This window comes from Pagrus major, chromosome 1, assembly GCF_040436345.1.
Source record: "Pagrus major chromosome 1, Pma_NU_1.0".
Lineage (NCBI taxonomy): Eukaryota > Metazoa > Chordata > Actinopteri > Spariformes > Sparidae > Pagrus > Pagrus major.
The window spans coordinates 32,096,832-32,117,942 of record NC_133215.1 but is presented as its reverse complement, the minus strand read 5'-3'; the positions used below and the strand labels follow the sequence as shown (position 1 = coordinate 32,117,942).

The 21,111-nt window shown below is 39.4% G+C and overlaps 1 protein-coding gene across 2 annotated transcripts; it reads left to right on the top strand.

The window, feature by feature from the left end:
• Window positions 1–833: 833 nt before the first annotated feature.
• Window positions 834–19,993, top strand: ppp1r12c (protein phosphatase 1, regulatory subunit 12C). Of its 2 annotated transcripts, none has more exons than XM_073474701.1 (20): window positions 834–1,141; window positions 3,686–3,860; window positions 5,381–5,511; window positions 5,930–6,048; window positions 6,521–6,680; window positions 6,824–6,968; window positions 7,146–7,220; window positions 7,325–7,389; window positions 7,703–7,815; window positions 7,923–7,990; window positions 8,545–8,684; window positions 8,836–8,923; window positions 12,343–12,460; window positions 13,572–13,687; window positions 14,656–14,708; window positions 15,482–15,521; window positions 16,313–16,417; window positions 16,718–16,768; window positions 17,084–17,134; window positions 18,753–19,993. In XM_073474701.1, exons 1-20 carry the CDS (start codon window positions 933–935, stop codon window positions 18,837–18,839), a joined length of 2,109 nt encoding a protein of 702 aa, XP_073330802.1. In that variant the 5' UTR covers window positions 834–932; the 3' UTR covers window positions 18,840–19,993. The 2 variants fall into 2 exon arrangements, with proteins under 2 accessions (XP_073330802.1, XP_073330795.1); XM_073474694.1 differs by having other exon boundaries at window positions 850–1,141; window positions 16,313–16,426; window positions 18,753–18,927.
• The last annotated feature ends 1,118 nt before the right edge of the window (window positions 19,994–21,111 follow it).

The following is a 21,111-nucleotide window of genomic DNA, read 5'->3' as shown; positions in this document are numbered from 1 at the left end:
CAGTTTAAGCAGACATCCAGTAGTCAGGAAGTTTGGTCAACAACAGGTGATGAGTATAAAATCTAAAAGCTTCTCCACCTTGCTTGGTTTTTATTCTGGGAACACTGAGTAGACCTGTCCCATATGACCTGAGGGGTCTGGAGGATTTGTAACATACAAGCAAATCAGTAATGTATTTAGACCTAAGACTATTAGACTAATAGACTATGATTGCTAAAAATTCCTCTGGTTGGTGTTTATACTCCTGCGAGATCCAATGGATCGGTTGACCTCTGACCTTTTTCTTAAAAAAAAAGAAAAGTTGCTGAGCTTCTGAACAGCAAAGTCTAATTTACATTTACAACTACAGGATAACATTTTTATAAACAGCCTTAAGTAATGATTTATTAACATGCAGATGACTTCCTAACTTTTGTCTTAAAGAATTCATGACTTATTAGAAAGAGACCTCGTAATAACTCACTAGCTAAAGAATTGGTAACCCCAAGGTTGTTCTTATCAGTGGCTTATATTTTATCTATGAAGCATTAATGAAGAATTCATTAAGCATTTATAAAGTTAACGTTATAAATCGTTATCAATTTGTGTCAGAAGCTTTTTTTTTTACCTTCATTGTCATTATAATTTAAGACAAAGCTGACCAGAGTCTCAGAATAAGCACAATAACCGGACATGTAGTAGTTTCTTGTGTAATGTGAACAATGTCCAGTTATTTCTGCATTTCCCCTCCGGGGTCTACTCCAGAGCAGCGGTGGTGACGTCACGCAGACAAGCCTGTGCAGCTTTGCGCGCTCCCGACGCCTACGAGCACGAGTCGAGGCTTCCTCCACATCCAGCAAGAACCAGGAAGTGAAAGTATACACATGGAGGGTGTGTCTTTCTCTGCCAGCGAATGTTGCATTTTTAAAAACACACTCCTCCTCGGATAAATAATGGGGGACTCGGCGAGGGCCAAGCGGCGGGAGCAGCTAAAGCGCTGGGACGGCTCCTGCACCGACAAGGCGTCGGCCGTGGCCAGGCGGAGGTGCCGAGGCAATGCCGAGAACGGATCAGGGGAGCCGGAGGCCGAGCTCAGCGACCCGCTTAGGGACCAGCCAGGCTCTGTGGGCAGAGAGGAAAGCAGCCCACTCCTCAAGCGACGGTAAGGAAACGTCTCCTGTCAGTTTCATTATAACGCCCAGCTAACAGCAAGCTAGCTTAGCTTAAACATCTGCAGATGCTAAAGAAGGAATGTTGTGCGTGGGCTTGGATAGGGGGGTGGACAAAATGACAGACACATCTTACAGTACATTACAATGGCCCTCCAGCTGCTACTGTTTAATGAAGCTCTCACTGTTCAGCTTCTTGTTGAACGCGTCAGTGGTCAGTTGTCATGTCTGAAGCCGTAGTGAGCTGGTAGTGTTTGTTGTCTGTAGGCCCTGACACTGAACACTTCAACAGCAGGTTAAAAACATTCACGACAGTCTATGGCTAAGTTATTTGTGTGTGTGTGTGTGTGTGTGTGTGTGTGTGTGTGTGTGTGTGTGTGTGTGTGCGTGTGTTGAATATTTTGATATTCGTATGTTCTGCTCTGATTCTATATTCTTGTATAACACCTGTTGTGCATATTTATATACTGTACTTGCACTTCCATGATATGTGTTACGATTGTATTATCACATTATATAAAACACATTGTGTTGCCCTGTGTATGAAATGTGCTATATAAATAATGTTAGACTTGACAGCTAGCCTGCTAAGTTATTATTGGTCATAGTGAGGGTCTGCTTGTCCAGCATTCACTTTTCACCTTTTCAAATGTCATGGTTTTTGGGATTGACATTATTTTCAAATACTTGTTTTCATACTGTTGTAACATTTGGGGCGTACTGTACACTAAACTGTCACAAATGTGCAACAGTATGAATATTGGTGATAGAAAGTCAACAATAATGATAACATCAATTGCATTAGCAAAGAGTGGCTATAAATAAACTTAACATTGAGTGAGCAACACATAAATGGCTCAAAGGTAGGATGAGTGGTACTTGTCTGTTATCGTCTGAAAACATTCAAATTTGGCCACTCCTCCCCGCATCCTCTGTTTTTGTAGCCCCCTCTAGATTGCATGCTTAAGATCTGCCACCTGGTCGCTATGTTTGGTTAAGTCCTGCTGGCACATCCTTAACGCTGTTATTAGTTGGGGGCTGCTCACTCACTGCCCAAAGGTTGATGCCCAGAAACGTCCCAAACACAACAAAAAAAGGAAAATACAGAGAGAAGGCAGGGTCTCTGAAGATACAGACACTGCCACACCTCCTAGTTGGTCATAACTGATGATTGAGAAAAAGATTATATTTGTATGAGTCTATATGTGTAGGATTTAGTTTCATCTAGCAGTGAGGTTGCAGATTGCAACCACCTGAATAGCCCTCCCCTCACTCTCCCCCTTTAAGCATGTAGGAGAAACTACTGAGGAACAAGCCATACTTTATAAATCCATTTTTACTCTGTTGTTTTTCTTTTACGTACACAGGCCCAAAATACACACACATGCACAAACAGGACCTATACACATGCATTAATGGAAAGTTTTTAGAGCGAGGGGGCTGTTAGGGGTTCGGTGCCTTGCTCAAGGGTACCTCAGCAGTGCTCAGGAGGTGAACTTTCCGGTCCCCTGCAGACTGAGCTAATGCCACTTAAGTTTTTAGTGTGGCCACTAACGTGTAAGGCCCATAGAGCCAGTGTTTGGTTTGTCCATTCTGGGTTACTTTAGAAAACACAGTGGACTCTGTGAACGAGGACCTGCTCCCTCTGTGAAAATACAAGGCTCATTCTGAGGTAACTTAAACAGAACGATTCAGGTGATTATACCCTGGTCAAAAAAAAGTGATAAATTATATGTTCCATTTATGCCAATAGATCGATCTAAATCTTAAACACTGGGCCTTTTGAGAAATTACCATCTAAAAATGTTTAGAAGATCAAACTACTATTAAACTGATCCGACAAGTGTTTGCTGTTTACTGTGTACTTCCATTATTGTCCAGACACTATTAAAACAAATCAGTGAGCCACACTTTTGCACTGGGTGACATGTTTCTTCAGTAACATGATGTCTACTGCAGTTACTTAGAGTCTATCCCACATACATCATTTTGAAGTGCTGAATTACATAATCACTAGCACACCAAATTCCCTGCTGACCGTGAGTCCCTAAGAAATTAATTAATTCATTTTATTCTGTTTGAATTTCATTCGCACTACATTGCCCAGCTATTTTAGGGAATTTTCTTGGCCTTTTTGAAAATTAGACTTCATATTTGTGTCTCGCTTTTTAAGATTAATTTCTTCAGTAGGCAGGAATGGCCTTGGGAGTCAGATTCACAGAAGGGGAAGGGATATTTGAAAACGTTAGTTGAAAAAGGCATTGTCACCTTGGTTTTAGTCTTTTTAAGGTGATGGTGACAGGTACAAATCTACTATTGCCAACCTTGTCCTAACTCAACCCCTCTGACAGTCTCATCACATCACATTGACTTTTCCTATCGGGCTACTGCAACAGTGTTGTCATGTGTCTTTCTTGCCTACTCCCTCTATCGAACATGCTTGTGCTATAAGGCATGCTCCTTCTTTTTAAATTGGCAAAACAGCTACAACAGCTAAGCAGTGAATTCATCTAGCTGCTTGTATCCTCTGTCTTCAGGAAAAGGGTGAGGTTTGACAGGGCTGCAGAGTTTCTGGCTGCATGTGCCAGCGGAGACACAGAGGAGGCCCAAATGATGCTGAAGGAGGCCAAAGAGACCAAAAGGAGGAACGGGGAGGATATGGCAGAAGTTATCAACTGCTCCAACGCAGATGGAATCACTGCTCTCCACCAGGTGAGGCCAGTTCTTCTCCCAAGGTTTAATTGAATTTATTGGTTGATGATGAAATGAATGACAAATACTGTATTAACAGTCAGTGACATAGCTGAATGTAAGGTAAGCATCACTGCATCTCCTCTCAGTCATTCTTCATCCCTCTTCTATGCTACGTTGTTGCCGAGTTGGTGAGATACATTGCCAGAAAGTAAATAATCAAAGTCCCCATATTTTACTCCCTTGTGACAACATCATCATATCATGTCACTCATGCTTATCAAACTCATTTGCTACATTAGCTAATTAGCAAACCATATCGTTACCTTCATTCCCTGTCAGTGAAAGGAAGGTAATGTGTAAGCATATTAGCCCATTTTGCCCATAAGTTCTAATGTAAATAGAAGTGTTACTTGTTACATGTGTTCACACCGAACTGTTTTGTTCAGGACTCACAGTTTGATACGACCTCTAAACCAAATAATCCCACTTGTCACATTAACTAAATTAAAAATGTAAATGTCTTGTTTTCCCCCAGATATGCAATGTTTTCCCTGAACATTTATAGGACAGGGGCTGTTCATGTGTTGACTCAGCAGCACTGAACCATGAGTTAATGTAAATGATTTTTAAAAAGCAAGAAAAAAAATGTTTCTGAATGGTTTGGAACAAAGCTGTTGCATGAATCTCATAGCTAGTTAATAGAGTAGAGAATACATGTTGTCATAGAGAAGACATCATAAATAAATGATTGCAATGCAAAGTAGTTGAGTTTCAGCTAAATATCGGAATATTTTTCGCTCCCTAATATCGACATCGGCCCCAAAAGTTAGTCGTCCATCTGTTCCATTCTCATGAACTCTCAGGACGCCTGGAAGGAATTTCTTCAGATGAACTGATTAGAGTTTGGTGGTCAAAGGTGACTGTGACCTCACAAAACATGGTTTTGGCCATAACTTTATGCTAATTATGACAATATTTCACACAAATGTCTAATAGGATAAAATGATGAAGTGATGGCATTTTATATGCAAAAGGTCAAAGGTCGACTTCACAGTAACATTATAATGTTATACAAAAACACTTTCCAGCCATTATTCAACACCGTAACTCAGGAACAGAAGGGGAGATTGTGACAATATTTTTGTTCGGATCGTGAATTGGTGACACACATATTCAGTGTTCACCTTGAAACTGTGTTGACTGATTAGATCTTCTGTGGAGGGTGGAACATGTGCATGTGAGTTTTATAATCTGTAGCGTATTTGTGTTCTGTGAGATATCAGCTTTATTGATCAAACGTGAACACATTTGGAATTTGACTGTTTTTGTTTCCCTCAATGAACTTACACACTAATAGACACACTGCAGTAGTCTTCTATTTCACCAAGAACTACCATTAATACCTTTTATTAAATACCTTCAAAGTCTTCACTACATATGAGTTTGGATGTACATGGATGCAAAATGCAACTTGACTGGTTGACAGGGGCATACAACGCAAGGTGGTTATTCTAGTTCTCCCCTTCTCTTGTACACAGGCCTGCATAGATGGCAGCATGGAGATGGTATCCTTCCTTTTGGAGCACAGTGCCAATGTGAACCAGGTTGACAGCGAGGGATGGACGCCGCTACATGTTGCTGCGTCCTGTGGCTACCGTGACATCGCAGAGTGTGTAGTATTCATGTCCCTACAGTTAGCAGGATACAGCGTAACAGCTGTAAAAAACAGTACTCTTTGCCACAATGCAGCGTTGGTGCCAGAGTATTTCTGCATTCAACAATACTAACATTGTTGTCCTGTTTGGCAGGACAACAAGTCAGCTAAAGCATGAGTGGGCTTGCCTGGAACACGCACGCATGCAACTCAGATGATTTAACAATTGATGCAAGTTTTTTCTGTAGTATCATGTTCGTTGTCTGGGAATAAGGTTTTTGGTTTCACTTTAAATATTGAATGTATTTGAACCCCAAACATAGATAATGTGATAGCATTAGTTCTGTATTCAGAGTTTGTTGTCCTGGTGTAGACTTTGTAAACATTTTTACTGGTCAATGGATTCTCACTCTGTCCATGTTTGTTTTGTCAGTTTCCTTTTGCAGCAAGGTGCGTCTCTCTCTGCTGTGAACTGTGACGGTGACGTTCCTCTGGACATTGCTCTGGATGAAAGCACTGAGTCCCTTCTTCAGGATTACACTCTAAGACAGGGTGAGGGCAATTTTTCACAAAATTTCCTGGAGGACATTCAAAGTTACTGAAGCAGTTTTGTAAAGAAGGGAAAAAAAGAGCTCCAGCAAGACATTTAAACCCTGAAGAATAATAAGAGATGAATTTCAGGATTGATACCAATGACCGATGATTAACTGTTTGTTGCGGCCGATGCCAAAATAACTAATATTAATCTTACAAATATACAAAAATGTGAAAAGGAAAATAAATATATATCTTTTGCTTGAGAAGTTTATTTTTGTAATTACAATTGCAACACCATTTTTAGAGTTAGCCAATCTCTAACATCTCTGTAGTAAAGAATACACAAACTTATTTGTAATAACCTATAAAAACAGGAGTTTCACACTACTGGACTAATTCATGTGCCTGACACTGGCTATCAGCTGTTCCTCCTCCCTCTGCTGCTGCAGGGGCAGGCATGTATTTGACATTTCCTCTTTGTGTCTAGGTGTGGACTTGGAGGCAGCCAAGCGTATGGAGGAGGAACAGATAATGTCAGATGCCCGGACCTGGCTGAATGAAGGCCCACCCAGTGATGTACAACACCCCAGGACCGGGGCCACCCCACTGCATGTTGCTGCTGCCAAAGGCTACGTAGAGGCCCTTAAGTAAGCATCTCCTGAACTTTTTTTTTTTTCTTGATGGATCTGTGTTATATTTGAACTTCGAAATGCCATTGTCTTTTTCCAAGTCTATATTCGCACATACATTGTCTCTTCTGCTGTTATCACCTTGCTGTTGTGTTATCCAGGATACTGTGTCAGTGTGGGTTGGATGTGTCAGCTGTGGACTTTGATGGCTGGACGCCTCTCCACGCTGCAGCACACTGGGGTCAGGGGGAGGCCTGTCGCATTCTGGCTGAACAGCTGTGCAATATGGAGGCCCGCAGCAACGCGGTGAGGCCCAAAAATATTAAAACCTTTCTTATTAAATCATACATCCAGGTTTGGCCTGTTCTTTCACTTACATGAAGTTCATTTATCATGACATTAAGACGGATTTTGGTATTCTTTTGGAATAGTTTAGACTGTAAATCCAACATCATATTTTTCACTTTGAAATTGACTTTTTAGGGTCAGACACCATTTGATGTAGCTGATGAAAGTGTTGAGGAGCTCCTGGAGGAGTTATCACAGAAACAAGCCAAGGTGAGAAAGTGTTTATCTTTAGGTGGTATTATAAACATGTACTTTATGTGATTTAAAAGATCACTGACAACTGCCTCTCTCTCTTTCATTGGCGCAATGAAAAGTCCATATTGGACAGGCAAAACCAACAAGGCTCCACAGCTGCAAACACACAAAACAAAAAGCGGAGGTTAGTATCCATCTGTAACTCATCCTAAATTTAATACATTCTTCCCCAATTAAAAACTTCTTATCATTCTTATATTTGAACAAGTGCAGGTATTAACCCTGACAGGTATTAAGTCTAAACTAAAAACTACGCTTTAACAGAAATGTTAAAATGGAAAATGCCTTACACCTATGACCTAACTGTACATATTGTGGACAAATACATAGTGAGATAAAAGGTGCCATGACATCATCATAGAAGACTTGAAAAGTCCCCTTGGGCAGTGTCCCCCTCTGAGGTCCCTCAATACCAACATCTGTGTATTGTCTTCCAGGAGCTCAGTGTGCAGGATGAGCAGTAAAGAAAAGATGAATGTGCAGGACCAGTCTAAAGAGAGGGGTGTTTCAGGAGGCCTGGAGCTGAGTGAGGAGAAAGAGAGCAGCCCTGGTAAACCAGCCACTGTGTTGAAAGTTGTGTTGAAAGAGTACTACATACTTATACATATTTGTGTGTCATAGTGCTGATTCTGTAAGATGCTGGTTCTGTTTTCCCAGAAAGCTCCACCTTGTCCAGTCCAGACACTGAAAGTGTGGCCACATCCACAGTCAGCTCTGCTGACAAGGTACAAATCACACAGTATGATCCAGGATGACACATTAACGCTTTCTTTCTTCCACAGCCAAGGGTTGACCACATTATGAAGTACAATGTAGAAATGGATGGAAAAGACCACATTTCTTTTGTGTTCTTAAATAAGATATAAAAAGTAATTTGTTGAATAAGTAAAAAAAAAAAAAAAAAAGGCAGCTCACATAATGGAATCAGAAAAAAAAGCCAGAGTGTCTAATGTGTTTTTAAAACCAACAGCGGTTATGAATATCCCCCAATCAGGAAGTACTGTATTTCAGTGTGAATACTTTTTTAATCAGTTCATTTAAACTGAGTGGTTCAGCCCACATGACTGCCAACACACCCAGCATTTCATCAGAGGTCTTAGACACACCCCTCTTGAATGCTTTTGGTCTTGATTAAGCATGTCAATTAAAAAGACTAATTTGAACAGTATGCTGACATTAATTATGATTTCCCACTGGTGGGATAAATCAGAATTTGAATAAGCGATAGTTGGTTGCAGTTTAACTCAAGGCCTTTTTCCTTGTTTCTTATGTGGTTCAGACACCAGAGGAAAAGGATGATGAGGTGAAGGAGCAGGACAAGGCAAACCGCACTGCCAGAGTCCAACCCACTCCTCAGACGAGGGAAGCCATGCCTGAGAGCCCCAACACTCCCAACACTGACAAGCGCAAGAAACAACAGTAAGAAACATCACAGTGATTTGAACAGAAATACAAAAGATATCTTTTTTCAACACCAGTTCATTTTTTCTTTATGCCGTACCCAAACAATTTTTGGAAAATGTATATAATATTTGTGTAATATATGGGTTGTGGATGTATGTGTGTTTAGGTTCCAGGCTCCAGCCAGAGATGAAGAGTCTGAGTCTCAGAGGAAAGCTCGCTCCCGGCTGATGCGGCAGTCGCGCCGCTCTACACAGGTACTGCTCGCTTGTGATGGGGGATCGTTACGGCAGGTTAAGACAGGACGCCGAATCGCCGCGAAGCGCTGCGCTCGGCCCTTCTGTTCACACCAGACACGAATATCTCTGTGGCGGTCGGCAAACGGCTCTGCTCCTCAGCTGTTCTGTAGTCACACTTGGAGCTGTTTTTTCACCATAGGAAAGTAAATAACCGCATAAAATTACAACGCCACGTTTTCCTGACAACTGTAAATGTATGTCCACTTCATAGTAATTTTTTTATTTTATTATTTTATTTTGAAATTTGTTTTATTTTGAAAGTCGACCGGATTCTCTCGTTGTTGCTTTGTTTGACTTCCTGCTCGGCTTGACACATTCGGCCACAGCACGTGAAAAAAATAGACCAGACGCCGAAACGATCGCTGAACGCCGCGCGCCGGCAGCGGAGCAGAGCACCGCGGCGCTTCCTATGTGAACGACACCATTGGTTAACATGGGCGCCGAAACGAAAATGGCTCCACTCCGCGGCGCTTCGCAGCTAATCGTGGCGCTTCGGCGTCCTGTCTGAACCTGGCGTTAGGATTTACGATGCAACAACTCCTATTTATACCCTGTTCAGTTCTTTTTATAATTGTGCAAAAACAAATTATGATCAGGATTCAAAACTATTTGTTTTTTGTCCTAAAATCCCAAGACTGTAGGACATTTAATCAACAATTCACTTGTAGCCTTAAGCTGCTCTCAAACCAAACGCAAAGAAAATATTTGCTGCTCAGGTGCAGCACCTACAAATGTCCCTTGGGTCCAGTTAGATGCTGATGTGGTCCTTACTCTTCAGTACCACTAATAACATGCTGTCTGACATGTAGCTACAGCCTAAATTTGTTAAATTTGCCTCTCATTTCTTACACTATAACACCAGCCAGCCGCTGTCAAACACTCAAATGATTAAATGACTTCAGCTGGTTCTTTTATTCAGTTTTCTGTCTTTCTATTCAGTGACAAGGACCTGGAATCATTTAGTAACTGTGTAAATCTTTTTTTTTACATTATATAGTCACATACTCTGAAGACTTCACAACCTTTTCACAGTGCTGCACACTGCTGTGTTGTTACCAGAAACGATATTAGCAGTCAGTCAGTCACACAGATGCTATCACATGTGACTGCTAAAACGAAATGTCTTTATCACCTTTTATTGACCACAAAAACATTCATGAAGTTTGGTTCAATAATTAATTTATTATACAGTAGGTCTTCTGAAAATGTGACCAAATCTGCTCGGTCAAAAATATACACAAAGTAATTCTAATATTTGCTCGAATGTCGCTTGGCCATTCTCACTTTAATAATTAATGTGTGTGTGTGTATATATACATAAATACATATATATACACACACATATATATATATATATACAGTCATGGAAAAAATTATTAGACCACCCTTGTTTTCTTCAATTTCTTGTTCATTTTAATACCTGGTACCACTAAAGGTATAATACAATGAACACGACAAAAAATGCAGCTGATCACATAATACTTTATGTCCTATTTGACATTCTTAAGCTTAATTGTATTCCCAGGGTATATAAGAGGCCATTTCATGTCATAAGCAGCACTGCACATGCAAAGGCTTAGAGTGGTTTCCTGCTTACATTCAAGCCATAGCACAACTCAGAAGTTGTCAGCTCTCACATAATGCCTAAAACAAAAGAATTATGTGAAGCCACAAAGGCAGCCATCTTGGCACTGCTGGAAATTGGCATGAGTGAGAGACAGGTAGCAAAAAAACTAAAGATCTCCAAGACAGCTGTTCATTACAACAAGAAAAAACAAGCCGAACACGGCACTACCAAATTGCTACCTGGCCGCGGCAGGAAACGTCTCTCTACCCCACGAGATGACCGTGCACTCGTCCGTTCCTGTGTCAGGAATCGTCGTCAGACCTCCAGGGACCTTAAAAATGAGTGGGCACTGTCGAGAAATGTGACTTGTTCGGCAAGGACAGTTCGAAACCGACTTGTTGAAGCTGGTCTGAAGTCACACAGAGCACGGAAGAAGCCCTTCATCAACGAAAGGCACAGGAAGGCCCGGTTACTCTTTGCTAGGGATCACAAGGATTGGACTGTTGATGATTGGGCTAAGGTTCTCTTCAGTGATGAATCCAATTTTGAGTTGATGCCCACTCCAGCTAACTTACTGGTTAGGAGGAGGCCTGGAGAAGCCTACAAACCAGACTGTCTTGCCCCTACAGTAAAACATGGGGGTGGATCAGTGATGATCTGGGGTTGTTTCAGTATGAGTGGAACAGGGCAAATGCAATTGTGTGAAGGGCGAATGAACCAGGTCATGTACAGGGCTACTCTTGAAAACAGTCTTCTTCCATCAGCTGGAAAACTCTTTCCTGCCTCGAATGACTGGATTTTCCAACAAGACAATGCCCCTTGCCACACAGCAAGGTCAGTTAAAGCCTGGATGGAGAACCACAACATTCGCACCATGCCTTGGCCTGCTCAATCACCAGATCTGAATCCAGTTGAAAACCTATGGAAAATCATCAAACTCAAAATGGAGAACCACAAGCCCAAAAACAAAGCAAATTTGTTTGAATTTGTGCAACAGGAATGGGCTGCTGTGACAGCAGAACAATGTCAGAAGCTGGTGGAGAGCATGCCAAGACGCATGGCTTCAGTCATCAAAAACAATGGTTACGCAATCAAGTACTAACTCCTGTGTGTATCATGTGTTTAAAGCAAACAGAAAAGAAAACATGGAATGCTTAAAAGCAGTGTTTTTGGCAGTACAGTGCCATAGCTATTGATGTAAGAACTTAAGTGATTTTGGTTACTATCAAGAAAACCATGGAAAATGGCTAGATATCAGCTCTTAAATTAAACTCTTAGGAGCTATTTTTGTTGTTATCATTATATTTGTCCAAACAAATGTACCTTTAGTTGAACCAGGCATTAAAATGAACAAGAAATTGAAGAAAACAAGGGTGGTCTAATAATTTTTTCCATGACTGTATATACACACATAAAAACACATACACATGTATGAATGCATGTATGAACTGTATATTGTATATACAGGTTCATTACACATAAAGTGAAATATTTCAAGCCTTTTTTGTTTTAATTTTGATGATTACAGCTCATAGCTCATGAAAATCCAAAATCTTAAAATATTAGAATATTACATAAGTCCAATCAACAAAAGGATTTATAATCAGAAATGTGGACCTTCTGAAAAGTATGTTCAGTTATGCACTCAATACTTGGTCGGGGGTCCTTTTGCACAAATTACTGGAACAGTGGGGCATGGCATGGAGGTGTGTTGAGGTGTTATGGAAGCCCACGTTGCTTTGATATGCTTTGAAATATATAGAGATATATACAAATAACATGAGTGTTTTATTTTGCTGTGTGTTGGCAGGGTGTGACTCTTACAGACTTGAAAGAAGCAGAGAAGACTATGCCTAAAGCTGCAGATCCACCGCTTCGCAACATCCAGCCTGTCAGCCCTATTGTTACTGTCACACCTGCTGAAAGAGGTGAGTGAGGATGAAATTGTTCACGGCCTCCAAAATGTAGTACCTACGTCTGTTGTTTTAATGGCTGTAGTGAATTCTGAGAGTGAATGTCTCCAAAACAGTACCTTGTTATAAGCCAAGATAGCAAACAAATTGACCATGGTCACAAATACAGCACAGCCAGTCATAAATCAGTATCAGTCATGCGTTGTTTACCAGTCACACCATGTGGTTGGAGGCTCACTTCTGTTTACCGTAAAACAAGATGACAAAGTAAAAAAACATGATGTAGACTTTGGGTGGAGTGCTCTTCAGGATAGTTTCGAAAGGAAATGAGGTTTTCTCACATGGGCGTTAAGGGCTACTGCTGCTAAAGATGGCACATTAGGTGTGATGTATTCAGCAGGGTGGCTATCATATACTCATGTTGTGAGTTATGTACATCGTAAAACTACACAACTCCCTCACTCCACCCTTGTTTTTTTTTGTTTTTTTTTATGATGGGGAAGTGAACATTTTCTGGTCTAATCTGATTGACACCATGTTTCTCCCTGTTAAACAAATAATCACATCAGTAGAGCTACAACAACTGATCAATTAGTTGTCAACTCTTAAATTCATCGAGACCATTTTGATAGGCAATTAATTGGCTTGAGTGATTATTTTTAAGAAAGAAAAGTCTAAATTCTTCGATTCCAGCTGACTAAATGTAAATATTTTTTGCTTACTTTACTCATCTATGACAGTAAACTGAATATCTTTGCACTGTGGACAAAACAAGATATTTGAGTTTCTTTCAATTTCTTACATTTCATAGACCAGTCAAGTAATTGATTAATCGAGAAAATAATCAAAAATAAAAATAATCGTTAGTTGCAGCCCTACACATCTTGCCCGTTTTAAAAGTAAACCGTATGGACCAGGCTCACAAAGCCAAAACCAGCATGTTTTTCATGTTAAACTGAGGCAGAAAGTTACATTTGGAACCTAATATACCTGATGACTGTTTAGATTAATCCTGAACTGAGCTACGGCCTCACTGAAACAATGTTATTTGCTCTCTTCTGAATATCCACAGTGGCATGTGACGTGGTTAGTTAGATTTTTTTTTGTCCACCTTCATGTGTTTCAGATACAGACCCAGTGAAGCAGGAGGAGCCAGAGGGAGATAGGCGTCTTGGAGTGAGGGACAGGAGGAGAGGGAGGAGGGAGAGACGCTCCACTGGCATCGTTCAGCCAGGTGGAGAGGTAAGAAAGATTACATCAACCTTACATCATCACAAACATGGCAGACAGTTCCCTGTCAATCAGATTGAAGAATTTTGTTAAAAAGGCCATTGTAAAATTTTGTTTTACTTCTAGCAGCTGGTTTTAGCAAACCAGTTCCTTCATTTGTTCATTTTTGCAGCTATGTGTGAGTGTGAAAGTCAGGGAGAGGCCACTTCCTCTTTGTCATGATGCAACTGAATATTCAATAAGAACACTTCTTTTCAACTTTGCTGACTGGAAGTCATGAGGTTGACGTGTGTTTCTAGTGAAATTCGTTGGAAGACTTGGCATGCAGCAAGGTTCTACCACCAAAAGATTTTAAGCTCTTAAACCTCCTTAAACTCATGCTGTGCAGCCAAACCTCATTTTAAAATGTATTTTGAACTCTAGTGGTGATTCCTAATTTTCCAAAGATAACAAATATGCCAGGCTGAATTTAGGGAAATGTGTATAAAATGATGCCTCAAGGTGTGTAAAACACTTCTATTTGATTTACAGTTAAAAAACATGCAGTGGCAGGTTTGAGTATGTGAGTATCAGTGTGAATATCATACACCTTTAATAAAATGCTGGGTCAAGTGGATACAGATCACATATGATACTGTCAGAGTGTTGAATAAGATGATTTAAACAACTTTAAAGCTACTTAATGGGAAACAAAAGAGGAAAAGCAAAAGGTTGATGGTATAATGAATAAAATGTACCTGAGAAATTCTACATGCTTAAAATTATAGAGTATAAATATAGAGTAATGTTTAGCAGAAACCTACAGCAGAGATGCCAGACAGTGTGGTTTTAGTCATTTTTGAACATCACATAGAGAAGAATCAGATTTATGTGAAACGATTTGCCCTGTGGTGTGTATTATTTCAGATAACACTGCTGGTAAAATGATGTTCAAACTGTAGTGCTGTGTAGTTGACAAACTGATCCTTTTTGTTCTGCAGAATGAAGATGACGATGCTCATTCGGACGACACAACCAGTTACACTCCTAACAAGTCAGTGTTTTGATTGTCTTGTGTTTGGTCCCAGTCCTAAAAGATCCCCTCCAGACATGTTTTACAATATTTACAAAAAATGCTCTTCTTTTCCACAACTATATTATAAATTATCATTCTCATCAATTATCTGGTTAGAATCCTTAAAATTACATCTTTTCCTTCTCTCTCAGTGACGATTACAGTCTATGAATTTGTAACTATTTTTTAATGTTAAATTTAACTGCTAGACACAAGATGTCTCCTTCTTCACTGATAAATCACTTCTCTATGTGCACTGGAGGCTTCGAATTTCCACAGCACATTAGTGTCCGCACTACATCATTCAACACAGTGCACAGAAACATTCAACTGTAGGAACAAGAAGATCTTCTTCCCTTTCTGTGGCATTTTTTCTAATATCACACATTTCAGAGACAAGCCAAGACAACACAGATACATATATACAGATATATATATATATATATATAGATAGATATAGATATATACATACACACACACACACACATATATATATGTGTGTATATATATATATATGTGTGTGTGTGTGTGTGTGTATGTATATATGTGTATGTATGTATGTGCATGTGTTCTACCTTTATTTACCCTTAAAAAAACTGGATTCAGGCCAATCATATTCTGACTTGTGTGATCTTTAAAGTTGTCAAGTTGAGAGAGCTGCAGGAAAAACGTTACTTTGAATTTGTTTTTGCACTTGCCTGTTTGCCACTGAGTTTTAAAAGTCTTTAAAAGTGTCTCATGTGTCTCTGCAGTGAGAGTCAATTGGGAGACTTGTCTGGTGACTACAGAACGGTACGTGTCTGACCCTCTTCTCACAGAAAAGCTCACATACCTGAAAAACACAAGTGAGGGCTGAAAGCGAGTTAAAGCTGACATGTAGACAAACCAGGACAGGAATGATAGCCAACAGGCTCTAGAAAGAATGAACAGAAACAGGCTTTACTGTAGCATCAACCAGGCTATTTCCACCTGCACATATATTTGAACAATTTGTCTTTCATTTTCCAGAACAGTTTATTTTGTGATATCCAGGAGAACAGGAGCAAAATGTTTCTCATGTAAAGAGTAAAATGGTCTGTTGATATACAGGATAAGCAAAAATTACAAACATATTGTCTTTTAAAGAATAGCTACAGTGTAGTATAATTCAGCCCAAAGATAAAGACTCCTATGCACACAGTTCAGTTCAGGAACATTACCTTTATCCTTAGAGACCGACAGATTTAATGCCACTCCAGTGGAGGACAGACTTTGTTTGTTTGTTTGAACTAAAATGTCCTCCTTGTATGCTTTTTTCTTTGAAAAACCTGAGTTCTTCAGGAGGGGAACCTTCTTTTGTAGCAGATATTGTTTGCCAATCTTGAGAGAGAAAAAGCACAATAAATAGTTTAATAGTTAGCTGCAAAATAATCTGGAATCTTGTAATAAAATGAAATGTTTGACCACTGCAACTTTACTTTTGGTGTTGTGTTAACCCATGAGAGTTAGGCATTTTGTGTGCATGACACAAAAATAGAAGCATTCAAAAGATAATATTATCTTCAGGTTCTGATGGTCTGTGCTGTGCATGTGTTTCCCGCTAGCTGTACTTCAAAGTACTGCAGGAGAACCTGGCTCTGAAGGACAAGTTGCAGGAGATGGAGCTGCAGCTCAGCCAAAACAAAGTGGAGCTGGAGCGACTCCGACAGGTTGGGCAGGTTTGCTTCTGCATCTGATCTTTTAACTCTGCGTGTGTGTGTGTGGGTGGGTGTGTGGGTGGGTGTGTGGGTGCTATCGGTCTGAGTCAGCCACAAGGAGAGCGTGTGAAAGTGGACGGCAGCACAGATCAGTCTTTAATTGTTGTTTTATTTTTCATTTTCAATTCAACTATCCACTCTGTAAAATCATAGATCAATCAGAAACTTAATTCACTTGTATTTTTGATTTTGTTTTAATTCCCTATCAAACTGAGAATATGTGCACATGAATAGTGTTTCTCTCTGTGGCAGAGTCAAGAGAGCAGCACAGACAGACCAGCCCTGCTGGAACTGGACAGATTTGTAAGTCTGCTTTAATGTTCTTTATACATATATAATAATTCTATGTACAGTATATACATTTCTCTACCAATTGAATAGAAAGTAAAGATTAATTTTAGACATTGAACAAAGCTACCTTTCCTGCTCTTGAGCTTTATTCTGTGAAGTTTGATGTCTTCAGTATATTTATATGAGGTTATTTAAAGTGGCTGCGTGTCAACAGCTCTCCATGCTCAGCAGAGCATGAAACCCAAGTGTCAGAAACATTAGAAGAAGATTCACACTGGTCTATAAATAACATCAGTCAGTTTGTGACATTCAAACTGTTGTTCACAGGAGAAGTTGGCCCTCCAGAGGAAAGCAGTGGAACTAGAGGACGAGCTAAAGGTACACATGTCCACTGCAACACTGATTACATACTGTACTGATTACTGATTTAACCTGACTGTAATAATTTGTAACCAGGGAAGGGTAAGCAGGGAGGACATATGGTCAGTTTGTCAGTAGTGTAGATAGGTGAGCGCTGTAAATTGTTCAGTCATCTGCAGTGTTGGGAAGCATTCCAACAGAGTAACTTTTTACACAATAAAATTACTGCCATCTAAAAGTAACTGATCACAGTACAACGTTACCTACTGAGAAAAGTAACTTGTTAGGCCACATTTGGTTTAACCAAAAATGAAAACCCCTTAATGTACTGACTCTTCTGACATTGAATAGCATACTCTATGACCCATAATCTGTGACTGTGCACACTGATAATCACAGGAATGACAGACGCATTATCCCATTCAGAGCTAATCATTTGTTGGATTACACAACTTAAATCGAGTGGATACAGGGGTGCATATAGCTTAACAACTTCATACAACATGTTTTTGTTTTGCAGTTCAACTACAATGAAAAAATATTTAAAATTCATTAAGTAAACAGAAACGGAGGGTAGCTGACAGGCTATGCAGCCTTTTGGCTGCTAACGATCAGATGACAAACTTGGCACAGACATACAGTTTTAGCAGCTGAAAACAAGAAAACGTGCTTATATAGGCAATGTTTACAGTACGTAGTTTACAGTATACATTACATCATCTTTAAACATGTGAATAATGAACCAGAGTCTGTGAAATACTTGCTGTAACGGATTACTTACCTGAAAATGTAACTAAATATCGGATTACTTGAATTGTAAGAGTGTCTTTGTAACGTGTTGCCCCTAACACTGGTCACTTGTGGCCAAAGGTCACAAAAACAGGTAACAGATGTGTTGTAAGTTTTGTACTGTTCAGATTTCCTGCAGTGTTTTTACAGCAGACCTCTCCTGAAACAAAGACCACATCTGGTGACATTAAAAGGAATAAAACATTCAAGTTAGTAATTAAAGAGCAGAGTCTCAATGTCACAAGGCAAATGTCTAATTATATATTTAATAAGTGTGGTTATTGTTTGGGAAGATATCTAGCATTAGATAAGATAACCAGAGATCTGTAGGCTTTCCACCATGGCTAAACAATTTCTTTGGGATTATGTATTATGTAATGTAATGTATTATACAGACTATTGATACCGCAGTAAAGAAGGGGTTCTATGCTATGATGTACATTTGTAATAAAGGGACAAATAAAAAAAATTATTTGAATTTTTGATAATATCTGAAAACTGGATCTGGAAAATCTCAATATATGAACCCAATTACCTCAAATACCTTTTCCTAAAAGCAACATCTTTATGATGCTGCGTTCATCCGAATCACATGTGTGAGGCAGGCCTTTAAGGTCACTTCTTCACACATCTGGGTGCAGTTTAGCTTAACCACAGACTTATCTTGTCAGATGCTGAGCAACAAATCAACAGCCCCACTTAGGTCTGAAATAGATTTCACATGCACACGTTTTCACACGTGTAAATAGTGTTTATTTCTGTTGCCTGTTAAAGTGGTGTTAATATGTTCAATGACTCTTGGAAGAATCGCTCGAATCCTAATAAATGTTTGATGATGTTTCTTTAGGTTCTGGGGGACCTCAAAGCAGACAACCAGAGGCTCAAGGATGAAAACGCCGCCCTCATTCGAGTCATCAGCAAACTCTCAAGATGAACCTGAAAAAAACACACACACACACACACACACACGGAGATAAAAAAGTATTACATTCTTCTTTTGCCCAACTCAGAAGACACAAACCAGGATGGGAGACGACAGCATCAAACATCTGCACAGCACATTCAACAGTAACTGGAACAACGTGTAGATTTCAGGGTTATAAGTCTGTTTTTGGGCCTTTATGTTTTGGCAGATCTACTGTATAACAAGCTGAACTGCACCTCCTGTGGACTGACAGGATGTTCCTGTTCACATCCACTTTTATATTAAGTTTTTATTGTTGTATTTTTTTAACTGGAATATTTTAATGTGCTTAGCTTTTCTGAGACTTTGTATAAAATCTGTATTAAGATACCTAAAGCCATGCACAGTGTGAGCTCACAGTAATGTTTTAGATAGCTTTTCTTGACCTCTGAAGGGATGGAGACATAAAAATGCCAGTCAGGTGTAGGGGGTGGTTACTAGGAAAAAACAGTAGTACAGAAGACTTATATGTGCCAAAAACCAGCCCCAGTTTTGCATGTCCTTGGGGAAAACTCCAGTGGTCAGTGTTCTCAGGATGAGTGTTGGGTTGATGCTTTCTGTTTTGGCTGACTGCTGAAAAGGTGGACCAAATCTGCATGCTCATCTCTCCCTGCTCCTCTGAATGTATATTTAATATGTATATTTATGTACAGGGGCCATCTGTCCTGAGAGTGATGTAAAGGTGTAGTTGTGGTCTCTGTTGTAAAAATGAGAGAGAGGTGTGGGTGCTAATCGTGGACGTCAGGTGCAGTTCGTGGTCAGAGGGGTTTTTACAGGAACTGTTTGTTACAGACGACAGATCTTAAAGAGGTTTAGGAGAATGCATGCTCTATCCTTAGTACTGTAAGTCAGTAGAAAACTTCACTTCGCCATTTTGACCGGACGCTTCTGACAGCAACGACCTGTAAACATAGTATTCACCCTGTGACGGACGGCTGTTATTACCCAACAGACAGGCCAGATGGGTCAACTTCTGAATGTTTACTCCAACTTTAGAGAAAAAACCTGCATGTCCAATTGTATTTTGATGCTGTGCCTTTCAATATACATTTCTAAGTGATATTTCTATTTTTCTTTGGTAAATGTACACTGTTAAGTATAAAATACAGTATGGGCATAAATTATCAAGCCTCTGTTGGTCTTTTTTTTTTCTTTTTCAAGGAAAATATGGTCAGTAAAGTTGATACGCCTTTATAACTGTAACTGTAGAACTAACTATAGATGCACATGTTGACTTATTGCATATCTCATTATCATATCGGTGACTATGTTGAAGGTTTCTTTGGTATTTAAGAAACTGTTACACCATGACAGCCAGTACATGGTCTGTCCACCAGAGAGCTCTAAGTTTGTTTCAGCTGTAAAGTGTCCCACTCCATACATCTTAGTAAAACATCTATAAAAACTGATATTAATTTCTGATATTAATTTGACTATTTACTTAATCAAAAGTAATTTCTGGCAATAAATGTACTTAAGTACCCAGAGTACAAGTAAAAGAAAATTATACATTTATTTACATGTATGTTTATACTAAGCGGCGACTCATTATTTACCTAGCTGATTATTTGATCAGATACTCAGCTGTGATCATCGGAATCAGGAGTTGTTGCTTTTTCTATCCGATTACTGCTAAAATAAATTAAAAATACTCTACTTTGGCTCTGATGCAGCATGCAGTCTGCAAAGTAACTAAATAAATAAAATAAATATATTGGAGTAAGAAATACAATATTTGACTCACAAAATGTTGTGAAGTGAAAGTGTAATGTAGCAGAATATGAAAAGGATAATTATCTAAATCTATTTTAAATTTGGATTCCTCCAAAGGTCCTGAAAGCATTCAATGTACGTTGCTGATATCATAGACACTCTGAATTTAAGGTGTTCGTTACTTTATTTTTTAAATTTGCAATTATTGATATTAGCATTAAAATCCTGTATTGGTCAGGTGCCAGGGAATTACCTAGTAACCCTGAGATTAATTTTATTTGGGTTAGACTGGTCTAAATGTCATAGGTCATGCACACATACACAACATATACAGTATGGTACTCAAACCAGGCTTCTTAAAGACAATTTGACTCTAAATAAAATGTTTCCATGTCTACTACTGTACGTCTCTGCTTAATTGTAAAGTCATTTCCTGAATGAATGAATAGAAGTTAAGGCCAAAAAAGGGTTTTGATATATTTAGTTAAATACATATGCAAGACAACCTATTTAGCATTGCACCTCTATA

Excerpts from the sequence above, each read along its gene's own strand:
- ppp1r12c (XM_073474694.1), top strand. The coding sequence starts at position 933 with ATGGGGGACTCGGCGAGGGCCAAGCGGCGGGAGCAGCTAAAGCGCTGG. Across the intron at positions 1,142-3,685 it reads AGCCCACTCCTCAAGCGACG|GAAAAGGGTGAGGTTTGACA; the intron begins GTAAGGAAACGT and ends CTCTGTCTTCAG. Across the intron at positions 16,427-16,717 it reads GACTCCGACAGGTTGGGCAG|AGTCAAGAGAGCAGCACAGA; the intron begins GTTTGCTTCTGC and ends TCTCTGTGGCAG.